Source organism: Chiroxiphia lanceolata, chromosome 9 (assembly GCF_009829145.1).
Source record: "Chiroxiphia lanceolata isolate bChiLan1 chromosome 9, bChiLan1.pri, whole genome shotgun sequence".
Lineage (NCBI taxonomy): Eukaryota > Metazoa > Chordata > Aves > Passeriformes > Pipridae > Chiroxiphia > Chiroxiphia lanceolata.
Window position 1 is genome coordinate 14,959,445 of NC_045645.1, and position 23,452 is coordinate 14,982,896.

The window sequence follows — 23,452 nt, forward strand, 5'->3', positions numbered from 1 at the left end:
CCCACTATCAGGACCATTATCAGGAATTTCTCCTCTCCAAGGACAGGTAGAATTATGCAATGCACCTAGCTGGTGTATTTTGGGCAGAAGGAAAAGATGACAGCAAGAAGCCAATGGAACAAAAGAGTTCAGTGGTGAGACTCAAGTCTGAAAGAATATAGTTTATATGTTCTTTTAAAAGCATCCTGGATAAAGTCTGCACAGGAAGAATAAGCAGGTGTGCTTGGTAAAATCAAGTGCTGAAGCACCAGAAGCAAATCAGATGTTTTAGATGGTAGTACAGAGAGACACATTACTCTGATGAGACTACAATATTCTCATTATCTCACCTAGATAGGGTATCCATACACAGAGTTATTGTGTGCTGTCACCTTAAGAGCTGGGCTGGACAGCCTTGGATTTACCTTCAAAGCACTCATTCATGTCTCAGTGACAGAGAATCATAGAATCAATAAGGCTGGAAAAGATCTCCAAGATCATGGAGTCCAAACATTGACCGAAAGACATAAGACACTTAGAAATATTTCAACATTATAATCATAGAATCACGCAGAATCATCAAGGTTGAAAGAGACCTTCAAGATTATCATGTCTAACCATCAGCCTAGAACCACCATAAGCACCCCTAAACCATATCCCCAGATGCCAAATCCAGATGTCTCTTGAACACTTCTACAGATGGTGACCCCATCACCTCCTTGGGCAACTTATTCCAACACCTAACCACTCTTTCAGAGAAAATTCTTTTTCTAATATCCAATCTGAACCTCTCCTTGTGCAACTCAAGGCCATTTCCTCTCATTCTTTCACTTGAGACATGGCAGAAGAGACCAACCCCAACCTGACTAGAACCTCCTTTCAAGCAGTTGTAGAGAGCAATGAGCTCTTCCTTGAGCCTCCTTTTCTTCAGGCCAAACAAACCCATCTCTCTCAGCTGCTTCTTCCAAGACTTTGTGCTTCACCAGTTCTGTTGGTTTTCTCTCTCACTTCAGCATCTCAATGTCCTTTTTGAAATCAGAGGCCCAGAAATGAACACAGCACCCCAAGTGTGGCTTCACTAGCGCTGAGCACAGGGGGACAATCACTGCCCTGGTCCTGCTGGCCACACTATTTCTGATACAGGCCAGGATGCCATTGGCCTTCTTGGCCACCTGGGTACAGTGTTGGCTCATATCCAGCTGGCTGTCAAACAGCACCCCCAAATCCATTTCTGCTAAACAAGCCACTCTTCCCCAATCAATATACTTTTTAACTTGCTGCAATACGAAAAAAACGGTATCAGAAAATAGCCTTTTATTGAATTTGTCTAATAAATCAAGATTGTTCAACCTGCATTTCATTTGTAACATACTTTCCTGTTTTGGAAGAGGATTTGCATCCATCGCTTACCCTTAAACCTTGATCGCCTGGTTCTCCAGACTTCCCAGCATGTCCAATCTCTCCCTGGAATATCACAAGAAAAATCATTAGATTTTAAAGATCAATACTCCTAACAATGACAGGGTTTACAAACAGTGCAGTCATCATGACAACAACAATATTTTTTAACGTTTCATTTCCTGTATCACAATCTACTTGGCTAATGAATCAGATCCCTGATTTGCTTTTAAGTAAATTTGAACATTTAAACAGCACAAGAGAGAATAATTTCAGCATTTACCTTTGCACCTGGTTCCCCCTGTAGGCCAGCTTCTCCTTCAGGGCCAGGAGGTCCCTGTATGGTACAAGAGCTATTATTGCACATGATCACTAATAATAATTTTGCAACAACTAAACAGTACAGCCGAAATTGAAGCAGAAGAATGACATAAGACACTGGGAAAGAAGCATGTCTAAAAAATCAAATCAAGACAACACAGTTCTTTGTTCTTTTTAGAGTCCAACAGAAGAAAACAAAGGAGGGAATAGGAGGAGTTCAGGAAATACACTGTGGGTCAGAACATATTGAAGACTCAGCAGTACACTAAGCCTGTACCTTTCATCATACTGGTAGGCTGAGCAAACATCTCTGTTTTGTAAATCTAACTGACAACTTCATCACTGTTTAGGCTTGGAGCCAAGTAGACACAGCCTTTGGAGAACAAAGCCCTTTTTGGAGGCTTCAGCCCTTAATGAGTTAATGGTATCAGACTGCTTCTTGTAAAGTTTACATATAAACCTTTTTTTAATAGTCAATCAGAAGACTGGATTTTGTGTGACTGAGGAAGCACGTTCTTTTGAATAAGCCAAATCCCTTCTGTATTAAGTGAGCTTATCCCTCAGGTACTTCATTACAAATGTGGCTAATACATTCTGTCACATTTCTTTCAATGAGATATTAAAAACAAAGCAAAAAACAGAAGCAGAAGTTAGCAATAAGGCTGTCTGCAGCTGCTTTTCTTCATCTACAATTTGCAAGGGTGTATGATTAATGTTGTTTTACTGTTAACTGCAAGAAAAACATTCACCTTTTATGTCAAGATGTCATGAATGTATGCTCAAAGACAATGTTCTCAACAGAAAAAGCTATTTATTTTAGAATTTTTTTGGAACAGCTTTAAGTAAGAGTCTCTCAGTAGCTCATGGTATTTAAGTCAGCTGCAGGCAACAAAAAATAAATTTCTAAACATATTGTCCAGGCTTAGTCAGCTGTTTGAGTGTTTGTAATTGCTATATAAATGATTAAAAGCTCACCTCAAACCCCATTTCTCCATTAGGGCCAGCATCCCCTGGTTGTCCTCTTGGACCCTGGCATTAAACAAAATTTTGGAGGCATCATTCAATTACCATTAAATTACATTGTATAGTCTTCAATTTGTCTCTTCGCAACTCTTCCAATTGGCATAAAGAACTGTATTTCATTGTCTTTCCTCCTGAATCCAGCAGTGTATTTCAGTCCCATGATGGCATACAGTACCAAAGACCTCACTGCCAACCGTAACACACTGAAATAACAATTCTCAAATAATAGCACAGATGTCCTTTCTTTTAGACCAAAACCAAATTATTATCTGAACTAAGCTCTTCCCTTGATTAACTGAGACTTTGTTTAATTAAGGTTTGTTAGACTGTCTGGTTTGCTTTGTGGAAAAGCCTACAGTCTGGTGTGGAATTAAATGAAAAAAACTACTGTGTGCTTCACCATGGATTTAGCAGCATTTGTACAGAACAGTCACTGAGGCTTGAGCTTTTTTAGTAATATCAGTAACTATACCATGAGCATTTTATTATGAGCCTTACATGTAAGTAATAAATTTACTTCAATAACACATGGGGATTGTTTCCCAAAGCAGCATGTTTGAATTCTCTGCACGTGTAGGATCTGGGCTTTCAGAGTCGGATTTTTGTGCTGGGGGTAGAAGTTGCCTGTAACCTGCTTACAGCTGATTCTATAGCCACTATGAATGTATGTCAAGGCAAATCAGCCCTCTGGATGTAATTGGTCTTTGAACTTTAGGAAAGTTTGTATCCATTTACCACTTTGGGACTCATCTGTGTTTAAATACATTCTAAATTCAAAACATTTTGTTGATCTATTTTTCTCATTCAAGAGAAAGACGCTGCTACCTGTATTAATGATAGAAGCCTTTTAAAGGAATATTTATTCTAGTTTGTTTCACTTCTTCTTACAGACTATGCGTACAGTTTTGCTCCTCCTGATGACCTGGCAGTGACAATGAGAGTATTTTCTTCCCTTGTGACAATAATGTAAATTGCATATGACTTACAGAATTTCAGCAGATGCATACATTCGACCTTGTAACTTCACTTAAGCATAAACAACTAAAACTGCAGTTAACTTGCCATTGAGAACTCCCTTGGTCCTAAAGTAAGTTCATTGATTTTCATTTGCAGCAACGCCATGGAATTCCACTAGGCAAGTGTCACAAAGCTTAAGTTTGATTCACAAGCCAAGTATTTCTTCACATTACCATGGAGATAAGGCTGCTGGATTGGTAATTTATCTTTCCCCTGAAATTTTCAGAAGCCAAAAATTTGTAGCAGTATAGGGGACTCCTTTTAACCATTAACATCAGGTAATTTGCAAAGGATTTGACTGAAATGTCTGGCAGGTAGATAAAGTTTGAGTGCAACTTAGATCAAGCCCGTTAATAAAAATAGTTCTAACTGTTTACATTTCTCTGCTCCTTCACCAACAATTAGGGGTTTTCTGCTCTGTGTGGAACTCGTGAAAGGGCCAGAAAAACTCAGCAGCTGGCTTTCATGTAGTGACCAGATGACAGAAGATGAAATCAAGCTGCTTGGATAGGCAGCTGAAAAAAGAGCCACGCATTCTGTTTTGCAACATCTTCTGTCATTTTATCACTTCTTTCTAACTCCACAGACCATTTTGTGAAGACATTATACTCTTTCAGCACTTGATAAAAATGGTATTCTGTTCACAGGATAAATTTTTTGCTTTCGACACTGAACTTACATAGTTTCTATGACAATGAGCACAACAGAATTGTAGGCTGCTCAAGAGCAGACCACTTAGTTCAGCTAAGGCAGATGGTCATTCTAGAGATAAGAAAATTCAGACTTGAGACCAGAAAATGGCAAGAATTTGACATATAAGCCTTGCATTGTAAGTCTCTCAGATGTTGCAACATGAAGATAAGATAAAATAAATGATACCCCAAATGTGCAATGACCTGCTGTAAGCATGTCAGCCTATGGATTAGTAGAAATAATATTAGAAAAAAAAATACTAAAATAAATATAATTTATATCAGCAGTTCTCTTTCAAGATTTAAATTAACTCTATCCCATTTATTGTGCAAAATTGCTTTCCAGAAGCAATGAAAACACACAGTTTTGTCAACTCTGTTAGACTTCTGCAATATAAAATGGTAGCCCTCTCCCAAGTCCCACTAGGGCAGCACACATGCTTTCACTGTATTTGTATAATCTGATTTACGCCCAGAGATGGTGCTGCAATATTATTCCTGCCATGGCTATATCTTGCAGCACATTACATAGATTTGTTGCAGATTCTGCATAATCTTCTGTAGCAATATGAGCATGGCTTTGACACAGCAACAAAAATCCATCCAGCAGAGGAATGTCTGAGGTTTATTATAGCAGTCTCTTTTTTCTAGAAAATTTAACCTGCCAAATAGTCAAGGTTCCTGAGTTCCTGAATAACAATTCTAATATTTGCCTAAAAAAATATCACTAATATCTGTATTGGTACACACATTTACACAATACATAATAAAGATGTCTACCACACTGTGGTGTAAAGCCACATAAGATTGTGGTCCAGACTCTGTCATGCCCTCTTATATCGTGCATCCCTTACTTCAGTGCTTCCCAATATGACTAACAGGTCTCCTAACCAGCAAGCTGTGCTAAGCAAGGGAGGCAGACTCTAGCTCTGCAGTTTCGGAACAATTGCCCCACAATTCCTTCCTAACCACAGCTGGCAATACTGAATCTTGGTAAAAGAGATCTTGAATTGCCAGGGAGTTCATGTAGCACATGGAAAAAACTTTTAAGCAGGCATAAGGATCAACTTACTGGCTCTCCCATTGGTCCCCTGTCTCCTGTGGTTCCGGGAGGCCCAAGCAAACCCTGGAAGATTAAAATAATATTAAAAAAAAAATCATTGGAAACAAGCTGTTTCACATTATGTGAACAGCCACTTCCTTTTATTTCTGCTTACACAATAACTTACACAGGAACATCCAAGAAATATGTGCAGCCTTTTTTTCTGGTTGACATGCATTGAGACATCACTAGATCCTGTGGCAGGTGAGGCAGCCCTGGATAAATCCTGCCTCAGTTTCTTTTACATACGCATGGAGCTCAGCTGACTCAACATTTACCAGGTCCTTGTCATTCCCCTTAGAACCATGTGCTGCTTGTGTGCACAAACTGTCCTACAAGCTGTATTTGAGACAATCAGTAAGGTTCACAGCCCACTTTTCTCTCTGCTCAACTTTTCTCATAGCACTTCTGACTCTCTTCTAGAAAGAGTAGCTAAAGGAGTAGCTAAAGTGCAGTATCTTGCACTTTGCAATAAATGTACTATTTAACATAATTTCAATCTAATGAGGTTTTGCTTCGTTCATTTCTGTATATATATATACATTTAGAAGTTCTAATGAATGAAGAGGAAATGAAAACCCATTGTATCAAACAAGTTCCCAAATCTGTGCAGAAAAGGCAAGAGAAGTATAGTGACAACCAACATTTTGAGTCTCAACTGCAGCACAAAATCACCACTATTACTGCTTTGTTTCTGTTTTCCTGCTTCTTTCTTTGCTGAAAATCCAGTGCAATTTGGACTGACTGGTAACCTGCTTTGTAAAAGAAAGCCTCAAACAGAACACACTAGATTTCCATTGAAAGAAGCCCTAAAAGGAGGAATTTTCTCCTATATGTGTGATATACATTTTACATGTTGGTACATTTAACATTGACAGCACATATCTAACCTAAAATCTGTCAAATAATTAATTTCCTATGTCACAATGACCGTCATCCTTAAAACTACAATAAAACTAAAAAAAAACCCAAACAAACTTCTAAGACCCCACTATTAACCACATTGGCCATTGCTTCTGCTGCAATTTGCTATCATATTGTATTCCGTGGATCATCATCCATGAAAACACTAGTCTTGTAGCAGACTAGACCATGTCAAACTTGCTCTCACTTCTGGGCCTGATTCTTTCTATGAATAAATGCAAACTGTACTGTCAGAGTTTTCCAGCTGCTCTGAAGTAGATACATTTCCTCATAACTGAGTGTCAAACAAAGTATGAGATTTTGTAGGTGTTTTTGGCAGAAGTACTAGTTAATTTATACTTACAAGTGCACCCTGATCTCCCCTTTCTCCTGGATTTCCAGCTTTACCCTGGTCAAAGAGAAATACCAAAAGATAATACTGGCTTCAGCTAATTTCCAAACACAGCTTAGAAATTAGTAGTTACTGTGTTAAAGTTTACTACAAAGATTGACTCTGATACTTACAATGAGCCCAGGAACTCCTTTCTTTCCTGGATCACCTCTCTCTCCCTGATAAATAACCAACAATGTGTGAATTCTATGTGCATTTGGTAGATTAACTGCATACAGTTGCTGTCAGTTTAAATGCTGAGTAACCGCAGAAAGTGCAGATTCAGGCTTAGATGGGCTCACACCATAATAAGGAAGTACCTGGAAAGGCAGAAATTTGCAAATCTCTGGATTTGCATATCTCTGAATTAAATGGAACTCTATGGCTTTTGCCATGTTGGGTTGTTTTTTTGTTTGTTTGTTTTCTTTTATCTGTTTCTACCTCGGTGTTTTGTACAGTACTGAGAAATGCAAGCACTCACCTTAATGCCTTCTGTTCCCAGTTCTCCCGGAGGACCATCTGGACCTCTTGGCCCCTGAGTATTGAACAAGTGATTTGGAATACTAATTATGCATTATTTTTGGTTATCACCAAGGAGATGCTACTTAAACTTTAGGAGAGGGGGAACATTTTTGTAGCATGAAAACCAATTTTGTTTGTATGTTAAGTGTTAAATAAAGCTTCAAAGAATAAAATAAGTTTCTCATTTGCTGAATTATGAATTTAAGAAGAAAGATTTTTTGAAAAGTGTGTAGACAAAATGTTCAGAATCTCTGTTGGAGCCAGCTTGCAGCTGGCTTCTGCTCCTTTTTTCATCCACTTTGTAAGCATGCAAGAGACACATATTTAGAAGAATTTAGATGAGCACTGTTTATATGGAGTGCTTGCTTTTTAGCATATTATAAATTGTACATGTAAAAATTCATCTTGCTAGTAAGACTTTAAAACAAGCAGATAAAGTTCTTCCATTAGTAAACCAGTTTGAGGCAAGATTAAAAGCAATTTATAATTGTGAACTGCTCTATTGTTAGAATAAAATATCTTTGGTAAATTGATTTTTTTAATAACCAATAGATGAACAAAGATAACCTGTTATATTATTGTAGCACAATATACCAAATATTATTGCCAAAACATTCCGAAAATATTATTTAAGATTGCAAATCTATATCCCTTTCTTACAAGCAGATGAAAAATCCTTAAATGCAAAATGGAAAAGAATATTTTATCCACGCTGACTTAGGAGGTTTTTTCCATAATTCTAAAAAAACCCATGACTGTTTATCCACGTAACATTAAATTAAAACCAGTTAATAACAACTTAAAACCAATGACCACTTCAAAGGAAGAGCTAGATAAGTATCAAGACAGAGCCAAGCTCTTTACAGCAATATGCAGTGGGAGGATGAGACATAACAGCTTTCCTGGTGACATATGGGTTGGGCTGGCATCAGAGAGAACTAGTATGCTACCATGGCAGTGCCTAGAGGAAAATGAACTATGTTTTTGTGGTGCTTTTCTGAGTTGCAGAGAACCTTACATCTTGGGTCATGGTTTATAGTGAAGGGCATGCAATCATGACTGATTTTCAGAGAGCTGCGATAGGGACTTGCACAATGACCGTTGGAAGCACGTCTGATTTAATTTAGATTAGTTTCCCTGCAAAAATATCTGTGACTTCCATATCTCTCCTGAATATTTTGAGAAAAAACATACCAGAATTTTGTTCTGTCTGACTTGAATTTACTGATCCATACCAAAAGCTCTGTCAGAACATATGGTGAGAACCCATCCAATTCTCTCTGGAGAAAAAGTGAAAATGGCTGACTGGTAACTCAGGAACAGTGTGTACCCAAAATCATTTAGGCTTTTCTTCTGAAACAGAAACCTCTCAAGAATAGGCCTTCCCTGTGAGCTGATATATAATTACAATCCCTGGAAGAGCAGAAATACTCCATGAGAACTCATCTGTCAGTATTTCACCACTGCTACTTCTGGCCAGCAAGAGGGAACACAAACCATAAGAAAAGGAAAAAGAGGAGGCAGGAAAAGGTGCCTGAATACTTTTGATACCTCTGTAGTTTGGGACACAGCTTTTGTGAGTCAACTCTTGGGTTAGTGTGTCTTTTCTTGTTTTGGTATAAGCCAGGACTGAATGTTTACAGGCATTTTTTTGGGCTAGAGGAAAGAGGCTACAGAAGATGACACTGAGCCGCTCCACTGCACTCAAAGAGAAAGGTTCCAAGCCAAAGAATACTGAAGTCTGTGGAAAAAACCTAGTGACTTCAGTGTGCTTAGAGATCAAACCCAAAACACTAATGGTGTTTTAAAAAGTGATGGAGACCTTTATAAAAACATTCAGATTGGGCTCATGTTATGATTATTGTGTAACCCAATTATTGAATTACTATACAGCATATTTTAAAAGAAAGTTGAACATCTTGATCAAATTAGTGTCAGGTTACTGCTCTGCACTTTTTCTGTAACTGCTACCTATAACACACACAAAATGGGTTGTGATGAAAATCTAAGAAGATTAAACAGTTCTATTGTCCCCTGACCTGAAATGTCTCAAAAACAGGAAGAGAAGGGACAAGAGAAAACTGAGGTGGAGTGAGGACAGGTCATTAAGCTGGGGGAGTGTAGAAGGGGAGAGAAGATCATGCAAGAGCTGTGGAGGAATCACCTAGGGCAACACAGGAAGGGGGAAATTAGAAGTGTCGAGCAGCTGCAGGATAGTTTTAGTGTTTCTCAGACCTTTTTAGATATGTGACCTGTCATTTCTCTTTGGGCATCCTCCATAGGACTGATCAGAGAATGGAATCTCAAGATTAAATATTAAAGGAGGAAAACAGACATGTTTTCATTTTACAGATTTGTGTAATAAAGAACTTTCTGTCTAGGTTTTATCTTCTATCATTAATAATTACCAGATGAATTCTTTGAACACTTGTGACTTTCTTTTAATCACAAAGAGGGTCATAGCTTGGAGCTTGAGAAATGGGCCTGTCAGGAGACTGTACAGATTCTCAGTCCATGTTACAAACATAACACAGCAAAACTTTTCTGCTAGTCACATAGATCTCCATTTCAAAGGCATGCACACTGACAGCCCATGGCAACTGATCTGATCACTAATAATTAAGCGAAAAGGTCTACCATTTAAAACACCAACCTTCTACTATATAACTTTGAATTGAAAATAAAGTAGAAGAAACCAGCATGATTCTCTGGGCCATGCCTGCCTTTAGCCAGCCACAGAACAAAGGGCAGGAATCCAAGGGAAAGGCAATTTAAAATCCCAAAAAAAGCACACTGTTACATTCCTATAAATAGTATGATGTGACTCCTTATCGGTACAGATTAATTGGATTATATAATTTCTTACTATAGGTAGTACAGAATGAGAGATACACTTGATTTGCCTGCTGTTATTAAATTAGGTTGCAACAGGGCTGGGGAGTAAGGCTGCCAAACAATTGCTATTTTTTCTTTGGTATGGGTTCAGCTTTGTTTTTAAAATGGAATATTTTACATGGAAAACCAATTAATTCTTTTTATTCTTTCTCATCTTGTCTCCTAGATACTAGAAGAGTGAAAATAACATACACTATGTAGACACCTCTCTTTTTTGGTGGTTGACATAGAAAATATTAGAAAATGGCATCAATTTAGTCTCACTTCCTTTGAAAAATTTAGATAAACACATTTGGCTATTGATATACCACGAAGCACACTGGACACTTGTTTCACATAACCCTGAAATGCACACAGTTTTCTACGTTCCGTATTCCCTGCTGTGAGAAGTAGAAAAGATATCTCTCATTAAAATTAAGCACTGATGTCCTTAGGTAATCAAGGTTCTTCATGCCAGCATAGACAACCCTACCAGCTGCTAGAGACATAAGTTGCTGCTGCCTGACCCCAGATTTATGGCCATTCACTAAGTCATTTATCTGTGTTTTCAAAACTAAATTTCATGAGCTAAATTCCAGGAAAGTAAGAGCAGAAAAATTACTGCTTTTGATCTTTGAAACGCCAAACATCAACTTGAAGAATAGTAACTGCTAAGAATTTTAGCATATTTGGGGAATTTTACTTAGGTCTCACTCATGAAATGAACCTAATGATACAGGATCTCTTCCTCTCAAACTTACAGTTGTATTAGTCTGAGATTATAGTATGAACTAAAAGCAGAACTAATCTCTAACATTGTGGTTTAGCTCACATATTATCAAGCATGCTTTTTGTTGTTCTTGTAACAATGGTTTCATGGCTGCTTACACTGCCAGTCTTCCTGACTAATGTATTTCTTCCTTCTGGTCACGCAGAGAAATTCCTTCTCTTACATACAGATATTCCCACCCCCAGAGTGTCATTCTGCCACTGAAATATCTATAAAATGGTGTTCTCCCTCTGTGTTTTCATGAGATTAACACTAAAAAATAAAGTGTGCATCACAAAAGGACCCAATCTTCGATACAATTCCAGCTAAGTGCATTAAATCTCAAGTATGAGCTAAGGAAGCTCTGTGCTAGTACTATGCTCAGTGGCATATTCCCTCAAATCCCTTGAGAGAGAGATACTCCATAGACTCCTAGACAGCCTGCCGTCAGCTGGCCAGAACTCCTAAGTGTACTAGAGAGTGAACAGCTGGATACTCTCAGACAGAAGTAAGGCTGCTGGGTAATCTTGGATGCAAACACATTGCTGAAAGGGCCAGAATTTATGAAGTGAAGGAATTCTACTCTGTGACAGTGCAGAAGTAGAGGGTCAGTGCTTCTTAGACTTCCCACAGATTGCAGCTGTGAAGACGGGATACGTTCTAATTTCTGTACACAATGAAGGGGAATTTCCATATGCTTCCATTTAACTTCTGTATGTGACTGTGGTATGCATTTTTCCAAGTCCTGCCACACAGAGCTCAGAGTTCTGACATTTCTCTTTCTGAATCCAGTGATGAAAAGCCCCAGGTTTCAAGGCACCTCAGATATTTTCCTTATGTGAAATTCCACTTTGGGTCTGATATTTTGACCTTCAGAGCAGGCAAAATTCTCAGTGGCTTCAGTGGGAGCCTGTTCTCAGAGCCTGAAGATCTGGGTCTGTTCTGAGACTCTCTTTCATAAAACATTCTCAGTCACGCTGGATAGAGGCAAAAGGCATAAACCATGACCTTCAAAGGAAGCAACTGTACATGGGTTATATATCAGCTTAATATCTGCAACACACTACTCTCTGCTCTAAGTAACACGGAAGAGCAATATTGCTTACCCTTCTTCCCTTAGGTCCCTGCGGCCCTGATGGTCCTCGTGCCCCTGAAGATCCCTACATATCAAAGAAACTTATTACTCATTGTCTTCTAAACACAGATTTCTGAAAATTACAAGGTTCATGCACCTTGAGCAACAATCAATGCAATGAATACAAATCAATCACTTTCACTCACAGTTCAATTAATTGTGTCAGTACAACTTATCTAGAAAAATCTAAATAAGAGACTCTATGTAACTTTGTTCTGACTAAAAATCATGATGTCACTGTCAGATAAATTACTTTTGTTTATATCCTAAGATTTCTGAGGGATACTTGTATTTCAGCAACGTTATGTTGAAAACCATGAAAATTAAAAGGTTCAGTTTTTATCTGAAGACTCATGGTAGACAAACTATAACTATTATACACAGAAAATTTGAATATAATTATTTTGATTAACAAGGAAACCAAACACATAATGAATGTCTTTAAATTACTAGGCATCAATGAATTAAAATAATGTTATGCAATTATTAACCATCCTTAAAAATTCTATTCCCCTACTTGTCTCAACTGAGTGATTTTTAAATGGATGAGTAAATGACATAATCACTTTTCCCGACTCTCATGAATCATCCTGACAAAGAGCGGGTGAACAGACTTTGTGTCTGGATGGGTAAATGTTCATGATGGTTTTATAGACAGCAGTACAAATTAGAAACCATTCTTAACTTCAGCAGAGCAAAGGACAATCTGAAAAAGGTACATTTTATGTCAAACCAAAGCACCACTCTATACCTACAGGTAATCCCTCTGGCCCCACAGGTCCAGGGCCTCCTGGGGGTCCTGGATAGCCCTAGAATTAAAATAGACATAGAAAAAAGACAGAAGACTTTTATCAAAATTGTTATTATAACAACAATAAATAAATAATAAATAAATAAATCCAGTTATTTACCTGAAAAACTGGAGCTGAGTTAATAACATATTTAATCTTGCAAATTTTATTCCCAAATTTTGTTTAAAAACTAGATACTTATTTGGATATATCCCAATAATCATTAAAGCAACCTAAGAAGTTTTCCCACACGCAAGCACTAGCTGGTAGGGATGTACTGAAACAAAAGATGCTGAGTTCTAAATGAATTTCAAAATCCTCTCATGAAGGTCGTGACAGTGGGAACAGAAAGTGGACACATCCTGTCGTGGGTGGAACTGGTCAAGACCAAATGCCAAGAACAACTCTTGTCTGAGGACTACAACGACTTACTACTGCGAAAGGTTCTCACTGCTGCGACTTAAGTGGATTTACATATGTCAATAAGCATTTGTAATGGTTGAAAAAAAGCAGCTTATTAGACTGGATACTATATTAATAAATCCTCATTTATTAATCTCCCTAATAAAATTTTTTTGGATTGAAAGCAGCTGGTTGAAGGTAAATCTAAATTAGAGAGATTTAATGAAGCGTAGAATGCTTAAAAAATCATTGGTTCTGCATGGATCATTAAGTTGGTCCACAGCCTGATGGTACTTGATCTCCTCCTTGCCAATGGATGCCCAAAGAGTAACTATTGCAATTATTCAGTAATAATATCAATTTTCATGACAAGAATATCACCCACTGCACCATGCTCATGCCCACATCTGCAGTTTCTATGTCAGGCCACTGAGTTTTCATCCCTCATCAGTGTCAGTTGGCACAGGATGCAGTACATTGCATATAAACTCCCTGGCACCTCCTTGCAGTGAAATCTTTAAGTGTTCTCTATACATTCTGGAGCCCTCACGGTGCTTGCAAGCAAACACAAACCCAAGCCCTAAGAACTTTTTGTTGAGAACTTCAACAAGGATGTGACAATGGGCACGTGTGTACACTCTTTCACTTCTGTACCCCAACACACTAACATGTCAGTGGCCTCTGGGCTGGGCAATGCTGCATGAAGTGCTGCACACTGATTTAGGACAAGTGCTGTTGTTGCCACAAGAGTGGCACCCAGAGCTGATAAGGGTACTGGGCAGTAGAATTAGAGGTGATGCTAGTTACTAGTCTATCTACAAGAACAACCCGGGTTACCCCAGTTTACACAGGAGATTGTTATTTTACTTTCCCTCCTTTTAATTTATTATGTAAGGTTGCTTACATAATAAAGTGCAGTTTCACTGAGCAGATCACTTTGCAATATCACTGCCATAGAGGGAATAAAGCTGTTAAATGGAATTTTGTAAAAACTGTGCATCATAAATACTACTCTTTCCCATAAGGCTTGCACTGTCAGAATGGTGAGAATTTATTACTGTTTTGAAGAGTAAAGTATAAGTAACATAATTATGGATTCTACATTACTTGTAACTTACCATGACACCTTTTTCTCCAGGAGGACCTACTGGTCCTGGACTGCCTCGCTCTCCCTTTAATAAAATAAGGTACAAAAAAGAAGAAAAAAATAACAATGAATGCTCTTTCCTTGACTTGTTCCATATCCACTGAGTATACCTGGCAGTGCATAACACTGTTGGTTCAGGGACTGCCCTTCATAAACAGTGCAGAGACCTTTTTTAACTTTTTTTTTAAATTTCTGCACTCCTTCCTCCTAGAAACCCATCCATATTTTGAAAAGATTACAAAACTGAGTTTCTCTGTCTTCTCTTTCCCTAGAAGACTGAAGAGATTTGGTACTACATCAGTTTCTGAGAACAGCTGCTAGCAGATTCATTTTTTCTCTCTGCATCATATTAGTTATGTCCCTTAATCTATAAAATTCAGGACAGCATAGAAAAAAGAAAATCTTGTTCCTGTCTCCCTCCTTTTTTCAGTATGTGTTAGGAAAGCACAGAGCTAAAAGCAAAGCCAGTCCCTCAGCAGCTGCAAAAGTAATTCGATAGGAGAGACAGGAAGGATCTCTTTCTTGTCTTACATACTTTTTCATCTTTTAATCATGTGACATCCAGCCTAAATATCAGACTTAGCTGTAGATTATTCTCAAAAGAGTACACTTTTGTTGCATATAGTACACATGACATAGCAGTAACACTATATTTTATGTTGCATGCTGTAATTATGCTGGAAATATGTCTTTTAAATCCACATCACATGTTTACCTTGTACTATTTAATCCATGAAAGAGAAAGACAATAAATTCTACAGAAATAGCATAGCAGTGGCAACAATTCTTGCACCATGAAAAACCTTCCTTCCATTTGCTGATGACAAATTAATTAGTCTTTTGCTGCCTTTTTCCTCCTAGCTAAACTAGCAGTAGTATCACAAGGTAATGTTTGTTGAGTCAAGTGTAATTTTAAAGAACAAGAATCCTTTGACATGGAAGGATGATATTATGATTAAAATCATATGAGACTTGTCTAAATTTTAGTTTTAACAAGCAGTGCTTTCCACTGATTTATTTCCTTTCACAGATTATATAAATTATAATCAGATTTTCATGAAAATTCTAATATTATATTAAGACTTTCTCAATAAAATATCTAAATAGCAGACACCAGTCTAGTTGAAATAATTCAGCCCTGTAGGAAAGAAATACAAATGGCGCTGGATCATTCTGACAAACAACTATGTTTTTATCATAATTGAAGCTGACATGCAGTCCAGTAATAGTTTCCTGTTTTTCAGTTTAAAAATACTCCACCTAAATAAAAACATGTTAAATATACTTAAGCTATTTATACTGTTCTAGTCACATTAAGTCTGCCAAACTTTGCTTTCATAAACACAACTGTTATTGCACAGCAGATAAAACTAACAATCTTATCTTTTTTACTCATTTAATACATAGTTAAGTTTTACCTTTCCACTTTTGTCTTCATTATGTAGCAGTGCAAAACCAGTGACTACTGTATAAAACAAGTACGATTTATGCCAGTTTCTCTGAATCAATAGCAGTGAATAGTAAAGTAGCTAACATAATATATCAAATACCAAATCTATCAGGTCTACATTAACTGTGAAGTAAAATCACAGTTATGAGATACATGCCTCAAATAACGGCATTTGGATTACCATTTATTACACCCCTGTGCACTGAAATAGCTACAGGAATATTAGCACTAACAGTGGTCACTAAATGACCTCTCATCTGTATTTTATCACTAAAATGGTTTTCAAAGCTGATTTTTGCTGCTGAGAAGTCAGACACATTATTCTACCTTTTCACCAAGGCTTCCAGATGGCCCAGCTTCTCCAGGTAAGCCAGCTGATCCCTGCACAAAAAGAAAGCATATTGTTATTAGCACAATGTACTACAGTGGTTCATGGTTGACAGCTCTCCAGCAATAGAGAGTTCATTCTATCTGCACCTATGGGAAAGTGAGGGTTGCACAAGTTGTCCTGGCTTACAATCCAAGCAGAAGGATCCCTACACCCAGACACACTAACATAGCTACTGCTAGAAAAGAAATTACATCAACTTAATCACAATACTACACTTCCCACCTAAGATCTGCCCCTGAGCTCAGTCTTGCACTGCTAGAAGCTTTACAAACATACAACTAAAGGTGGTAATCGCTCTGCTAGTGCTTCAATCTGATCACAAATTTTAAGGGGAATAAATACAGCAGAGCAAAGTAAAGTCCAGTCAAAACAAAAATTATATTAGCTCAAGTATTGTCAGAATTTTCCCTTCAAGGGTTGTAGCCCCAAACGCCTTTGAAGTCAGATGGTCAGAGCCTTTCAGTCATTCAAAATGAAATAACTCTCTCCTGAGGCTTTCCCACAAATTTCCACTGGATAGAACAAGTACCACCATATGGGAAATATGAGAGGAAGCACTCTTAAAAAGTTTATTCCCAGTGCTTGCAATACTTAATTTATTATGAAATCTAAAAGAAAAAGAAATTACAGTGCAAAGTCCCAAGTGAAAAAAGTATGATACATTGAGACTGAACTAAAAGCACTAAGTTCTCGGAGTACATTGCATGACTGCTCTTGAAACATGGCAGAAATGTGGAAGCTCCTAGTACTGACATAATTCACAACTGCACTATGTCTAAAACACTTTAAAAAGCAAAAATAAAATACCAATTCACACAGTTAGCATTGCTACCTCTATGTGTAGGAAGAAACTAGCTTAAGTAACACCACACTGACACTTAAGTGTGGAGTTTTTTTATAAAAAAAGTATTATTTAAAAAAAAAATGTAGCTTTTATCTGTATAATTTGAATACAGTTCAGTCACAAGTACTTTAACAGAACAGGTACAAAGCAACTAAGGTTTTATGATTACTTGTTTTCCTGGACTGCTAGCTACTCTGGAAATCCCATAGTTTAAATATAAATACAATGAGCCATCGATACAACTACCTTTGAGGTTGACAATACTGGCACAAAGTACTTTTTGGAAGGGACTAAATTGATAAACAGGCACCTCTGTGGCTTCTGGACTGATGTATTATGTGTGGGAACCTGTGTATTATATGTCAGAACTGTGATGTCTCTTGGCTTGGCAGCAGTAAAAGATTGGTTCTGGTGATATTGGCACCAAGGCAATGGCCCAGACGTCACTGGCAGGAACGAGGGACTCTCATGATAAACTCTGAGAATGAGAGCTACCACTGCTACCAGTTACAGCCAACAGTGGGCCTCAGTGCCAGGCAGAAATCTGTGAGACAAAGAATTACCCTGTAATCTTGCTTATCAAGATAAGAGGTATGGAGGTACAGTTTCAAAACGCTAAAGACCAATCACTTTGATTCTCTTATTCCAGAAAGGACAGAAGACATAATCAGAGCCAAGATGAAACTCAGACCTATTCTCTTTCCACAGAGACATTCCTATCTCCCAGCCAATGCCACACTGTTCACAGGACTGAAGATGCTGATCAGAAAGATGGGGAGTTGTGGTTTGCACCAGCAGTGAACCATTTACTATACAGCTTCTGATCAAGTCTCTTTTCAATTTAATAGTGTTGTCTTCCTGACTTGGTTGCTCTGGGCTAAAAAAAAAAGGAATCACTAGGAAGCAGTGACTGTGAATTGAACAAGTGCTGTTGTATCATCTAGCACATTAAGGCTAGCCTATGACACCTTCCAGAGCCAGTACAAAGGTTGGCTATTAAATACAAAGTTTCCTATGCACTGGCTATTCCTCAAAAAAAAGTAGTTTAGTAAAGAAAATTTACAGAAAAAAAAGCAAACACAAAGAAGGCAGATTTTCATCAATACAAATGATGTAAAAAAAACTTGGCATAACTGGAATTGGATATGTATGGAAAGAAAAAATTAGTCGATTAGAAGCAAAGTCAGTGAAATGCTTCAAGACTTCAAGAGGTATGAAGTGGAAAAAAGTTCATGACAGGTTAACTGAATGCTCTTCCACCGTTCCATTCAAAACAGAGGGAAAAGTGTCTGAGACTGAGAAAAAATAGGGCAGGTATTTACAGAGGCAAGAAATGAAAAAAGCTTAGTTAGGAATACAATTTTGGTCCTTAAAACACTAGCATTCAGTGATAGCGCAAAAAGAGAGCAAAACATCTTGTTTCATCAACATATTAGCCATAAAGTGATGTTTTCCCTACAGACTTTCCATAAGGTCATGTGGCTCTTTAAATCCCAGATTTGGATTGGTTTATTATAAAGACCAGCCACTAAGACTACACTGAGATTTCAACTCTCTCTCCTTCTTATGTAAGAGAATTAATACAGTTCAAAGCAGATTTGTTGAATCAGTATCTTCCAGCACCCCTTCAATCCCTTGGGGAGCAGTGGTGGATTTAACATAAAATTGAATGTATTAGAAAACAGAAAAGCAAGGTAAAAACCCCTGAAGCACCTTATTAAAAAAACAGTCATCAAATTTACAAGGATTTGTGTAAAAGTATCTAGTGACAATAACAGCATAATAACAGCATTTTAGAAACCTTCCTGACAGGAGCATTTTATGGAAAATGAGTCAGAGACTAGATCTCACAATTAACACATGCCTGAGAAAGACAAAACCATCTTGCCAGGGCATATGCTCTGTGTTAGAAACTGGACCGTAGTTGAATAATTGAAAACATATTGTACGCTTCATGCAAACCAAAGTATGGAGTAAGCCACTGAAAAAGCTGGTAGTGAGAAATGAATATTCAGCCGGTTCCAAACATTCCTGTGGAAGCAGTTACCTACCAGGTTGTATGTTAACATGTTCTTCCATCATAACTGAAAACTATCCAATCCAATGTTATTTCACTTACAGTTCAGCATTTTCAAACATATTTCAAGCATATTCAACATTTATTTAATAAGTAAATTTAAAAAATTATCTTGCCACACTAATATTTTTCTATTAACTTGTTTTGCAATTTTGAATTAAATGCCAATAAATTTGCCCTGAATCTGTGCTGAATCACTTCACTTCAAATCCAACATTTAACAATATTATAATCTCTGTCTGCGCATTAAGATTCACATTTAAGCATTTCTTTAGGAGTCCATTGGCTTTATACTTCAAGAAGGAATTCATACATTTTGACACAGTACTCAAAAAAATCAAAATGAGGCAACATTTAGGTTTGATTTTAACAGATCAAAATCTACTTGAAGATCCTTGAAGATTCAGGCCAACTACCTATCTTAAAAAGATAACAAGGCTGATAGACAGGAGGAGGAAGAGTGGATGCTCTAACAATCAGTTTCTACAGATGTCATGTACAGGTACTATTCCTCTAGCTGATATTAGATGATGAAGAGCACTCCTAGCAAAAAATCCTTCAATAACCAACAGCTTGATAAAGCCAACCTCCATATATTGTAACCTCTTTCTCCACTCTTCTCAAGAGAAAAACTGGCAAGAATTATACTATATCAGGTCACCTGGGGTAAAAACAAGAAACACAACATAGACAGAGTATCATTATTACCATTCACTGTTAAGTCCTTCATAGAACTTACACTAATCTCTATCCCACTGGTTTCTGAAAGCAGCTAAACTAGTTCCTTCTTCAGAAGCCCTTGGCAATGCCCCATGCATTCAGCAGTCTTAGAAAAAAAATGGCTTTCCTCAACTGACTTATCTTTTGGCCTATATCCCCAAAGCCCAGAGTTTTCATGATAATTCAAAGAACCCCTTCTGTTGAGCATCCTGAAAACATCAGTTAAAGCTCACTTAATCTTTTCTTCAAGCAAAAGGAACTGCAGTTTCCATTGTCCCTGAATTATGCATCCCTGGTGCCTAACCCGGCTAATTTTTATCTCTCCAGGAGACACAGTATCTGCTTCATGGTAATTCTTCTCAAAAACTACTCATCTCCCAGGCACATGGTCTGACTGCAGCATTTTCATGCTGTTCATGGACTGTCACAGACTGATCATTTGCAGCCTGCTCTGGAGCTGCCACTGACAGCCTGAAAATCACTATGTTTTCTTTGCCAGACTGTAATTTTTTTCTTTTTTTTCCAGGGGAAAGCACTTTTCATTTCAGCTTGGTTTCCTCCTGTTGTTTCAACCTGCTGCAACCAGGCAAACTTGCTGACATGTAATTTTTGAGGATTATTTTTCCAGGATTTTTGTTAATGAACTCTGCTTATCTCAGTTTGTCCTTTTGACACCAGTTGCACATGCTGCAGCTGACAGTTCTATCCACGTACTCTGTCTTGTGCATAAATGTCAGTGATTTCTAATTCAGAAGTGTATGGGCCACAGGTTGAAGTTCTTTAATGGAGGTGGTGAGGTGGAATAGGAATTAATTTGCACTTAGTTAATGAGAGTGGCACAGTTTGGGTAAACACTAGCATTATCAAACACTAAAACAATTCTGGTAAACAACTGTTTCAAGTTCACATGAGTTAAATTTTGTGTCATAAAAGCTGAGCAATGAATCATTTTCTTAAATCATCCCTGACATTTTAAGAGACAGATCATTTATATGAGATGCTTGAAGTTTTTTCAGGTATTTGCGATCCATCACTGGACAGCATTGCATCTAAGCGTACAAAATCCAATTGCACATGTCAGGAAAACGAGATTTTCATCCCCCAAAACATAAGGAGAGTTTTCTCAGTAGCTGTTGGGGTTGTTTCTTTTGGCAGGACTTCCAAAAGATTTTGTCTCATCAGCAGTGTGCATCTGCTCTGCCTGCTGATCCCTTACTTCTCACTATCTTAACCAATCCCTCTTCAATTGAACCTGATGGTCCTGCAGTTAAATGAATATCTTGCAGCAAAGGGCAGCTTCTGGATTCTACTTCAGCTCTGGGCTCTGCTGAGCCAAGCAGCCCCACCTGAACCTGCACCCCTTCCCCTTTAAAGAAACACAACATTTGCTGTAGCCAGAGAAATAGTTTTTGTTAAAGGACTCAGTTAAGAAATAGTGTCTGAGGTCTGACTTGAGACACATTCCTGATCTAGTATTAAATGTGTGTCATTTAAGCTTATGAGCACCATGAACATTTTATAAATTTAGTCTGCTCTGTTTCCACAGCGGAGAAGCATCCAGAAACACTTTGGTAGAAGTGTGCTCTGAAGAATCATCAGCTTCATGTGACCTAAGAAATGTTGGATGGTGTGGCTTCTAGCCTACTGACAAAGCTGTATTTCAGGACATATTCCAACTTAGTAGACTGAATAACCAAGTGTTATAGTCCAATCTCCTGCTATTGAAACTTGCCTGTTTGTGCAGGGTTGCCATCTGTATTTTTCTAAGCAGATATTAAGCAGGACTTGACCTGGGAAAGCTGCTATAGAAAAGAAATAACTACTTTGGCACCTCAAACAGCAGTGGCAGATGTACTAGTGAAAGCCAGGAGATGAACGAAAGCCAGGAAAAGTAAGAAAATTGAAAGAAGGTAACGCTTTAGTATCAACAGCAGACATGCACATGTGCTTCATGGCATAATTTGCTATAAATTCAGCATTTACAGGATTTATTACTGCAAAATTTCTTCTTTGGACAGCTTATTCCGGTAAGTTATCTTATGGAAAACTGGAATGCTATGATGGATTGCCTACTAGATGATACAGAAAGAATATTGTATATTTTAACCATAGGCTTAAAAGTATGCATTATATTCTCTAATTTGAAAAACTCTGTCAATAAAGATAACGAATAAACAGCAAACCATAGACAAGACAAAAAGAGGGGTTGGTGAGGTGGTGGCGCAGAAAGGAAAACCCCCCCCCGAATTTTATTAGACATTGGACTTATTATGAACTTTTTAGTAAGTTCTTTTTCCCTTTCCTTTTACAATTAAAGACATTGTACAGTAACTGCACATTGTTTAGTCCTATTTGTACAATTTCTCCTTGTATTTATTGTCGCCAGGCATCTGGTAACACAAAATTCACAAGGCATCAGAAAGGACAAGTGCCTTACTCCATACCTTCTTTTGGACTCCATCTTAAAATCTGTCCCAGCAGCTGGTGGCACTTATACTTTGTTCTTGTACTTTGTCTTCTGTTTTTCAAACTTTTTGTTTGTTTGTTTATTTGTTTTGTGTGTGGCATGTATGATTACAGAGATGTCCTGGAGTCATCACTCATGTCACCAGAGCCAATACCGAATAACAGGGAGCGGATTTATCTGTGAGTTAGTAAGTTTGCACTCTATCTGCATGCCAAGGGAAAGAGAAATTACTTGTCACAAACAGAAGCTGATGAGAAGCTGGAAGTAAAACCTGCGTCCAAAGCACACAGAAGTGAATATTTTGCATCAGGACTCACATCTGGAAAAGCGTTTTCTGCATGAGAAAAACCATCCTCTTCCTGCTAGTACTTTTCAATTTTTTTTTAGGAAAAACTTAATTGTTACAGATGTCAGTGGTGAATAAAGTGAAGGAAAGGGGTTTTGAAAGGTCTGAGGAGTACTGTTGAGTGTGTTTGAAAGACTGTCTCCTGTTCGTGGTGTTTCACCATTGGCCTTAATGAAAAGATAATATATATTATCCTCCTAAAGACCATGTAGTGGGCACTAGTCCTCTGCTGCCAGATGATACAAAGGTAACATGTCAGGATCAAGGGCCTATGAAGATCATTTGATTAAAATACATGTACATAAAGCAGAAGGCATTCCAAAATTCACAGGTAAAAATGAAGAATATTTATCAATAACTTAGAAACTACCTCAGTTTTCAGGTATTACATGTCATCCTGTACCACATGCAAATTCTCCAAAAACTAAGTGTGGGAAATGGTAATTAAAGATGGGCCATACTTACGTTTCTTTATAACACTGTAACAGGGCTGCAACATCCCATTGTTCAGCACAGCAAATATTTTGTTATTTCATTCTTGCATCTTGACCCTGACTACATTGTGGTAGTTGGTATGATTATTTTATTTGTCATCACTGCAACATATAATCATTGATTATGTGTTTGAGTCACTAAGTATTACATAGAATGGAGCTCTTTTAGTGGTGAAAGACAATGTTCATACAAAATA

General features: G+C 37.7%; 1 protein-coding gene across 4 annotated transcripts in view; it reads right to left on the reverse strand.

The window, feature by feature from the left end:
* The window catches only part of COL24A1 (collagen type XXIV alpha 1 chain), a 127,160-nt gene that overhangs the window by 32,659 nt on the left and 71,049 nt on the right, over positions 1–23,452 (reverse strand). For all 4 annotated transcript variants that reach the window (XM_032696964.1, XM_032696962.1, XM_032696961.1 and 1 more), the window contains 11 exons: positions 16,244–16,297; positions 14,438–14,491; positions 12,882–12,935; positions 12,098–12,151; positions 7,308–7,361; positions 6,961–7,005; positions 6,800–6,844; positions 5,503–5,556; positions 2,674–2,727; positions 1,661–1,714; positions 1,390–1,443 (listed from right to left, as the gene is read on the reverse strand). In XM_032696964.1, coding sequence (XP_032552855.1) covers positions 1,390–1,443; positions 1,661–1,714; positions 2,674–2,727; positions 5,503–5,556; positions 6,800–6,844; positions 6,961–7,005; positions 7,308–7,361; positions 12,098–12,151; positions 12,882–12,935; positions 14,438–14,491; positions 16,244–16,297 — 576 coding nt within the window. The remainder of the gene's footprint in view (positions 1–1,389; positions 1,444–1,660; positions 1,715–2,673; positions 2,728–5,502; positions 5,557–6,799; positions 6,845–6,960; positions 7,006–7,307; positions 7,362–12,097; positions 12,152–12,881; positions 12,936–14,437; positions 14,492–16,243; positions 16,298–23,452) is intronic.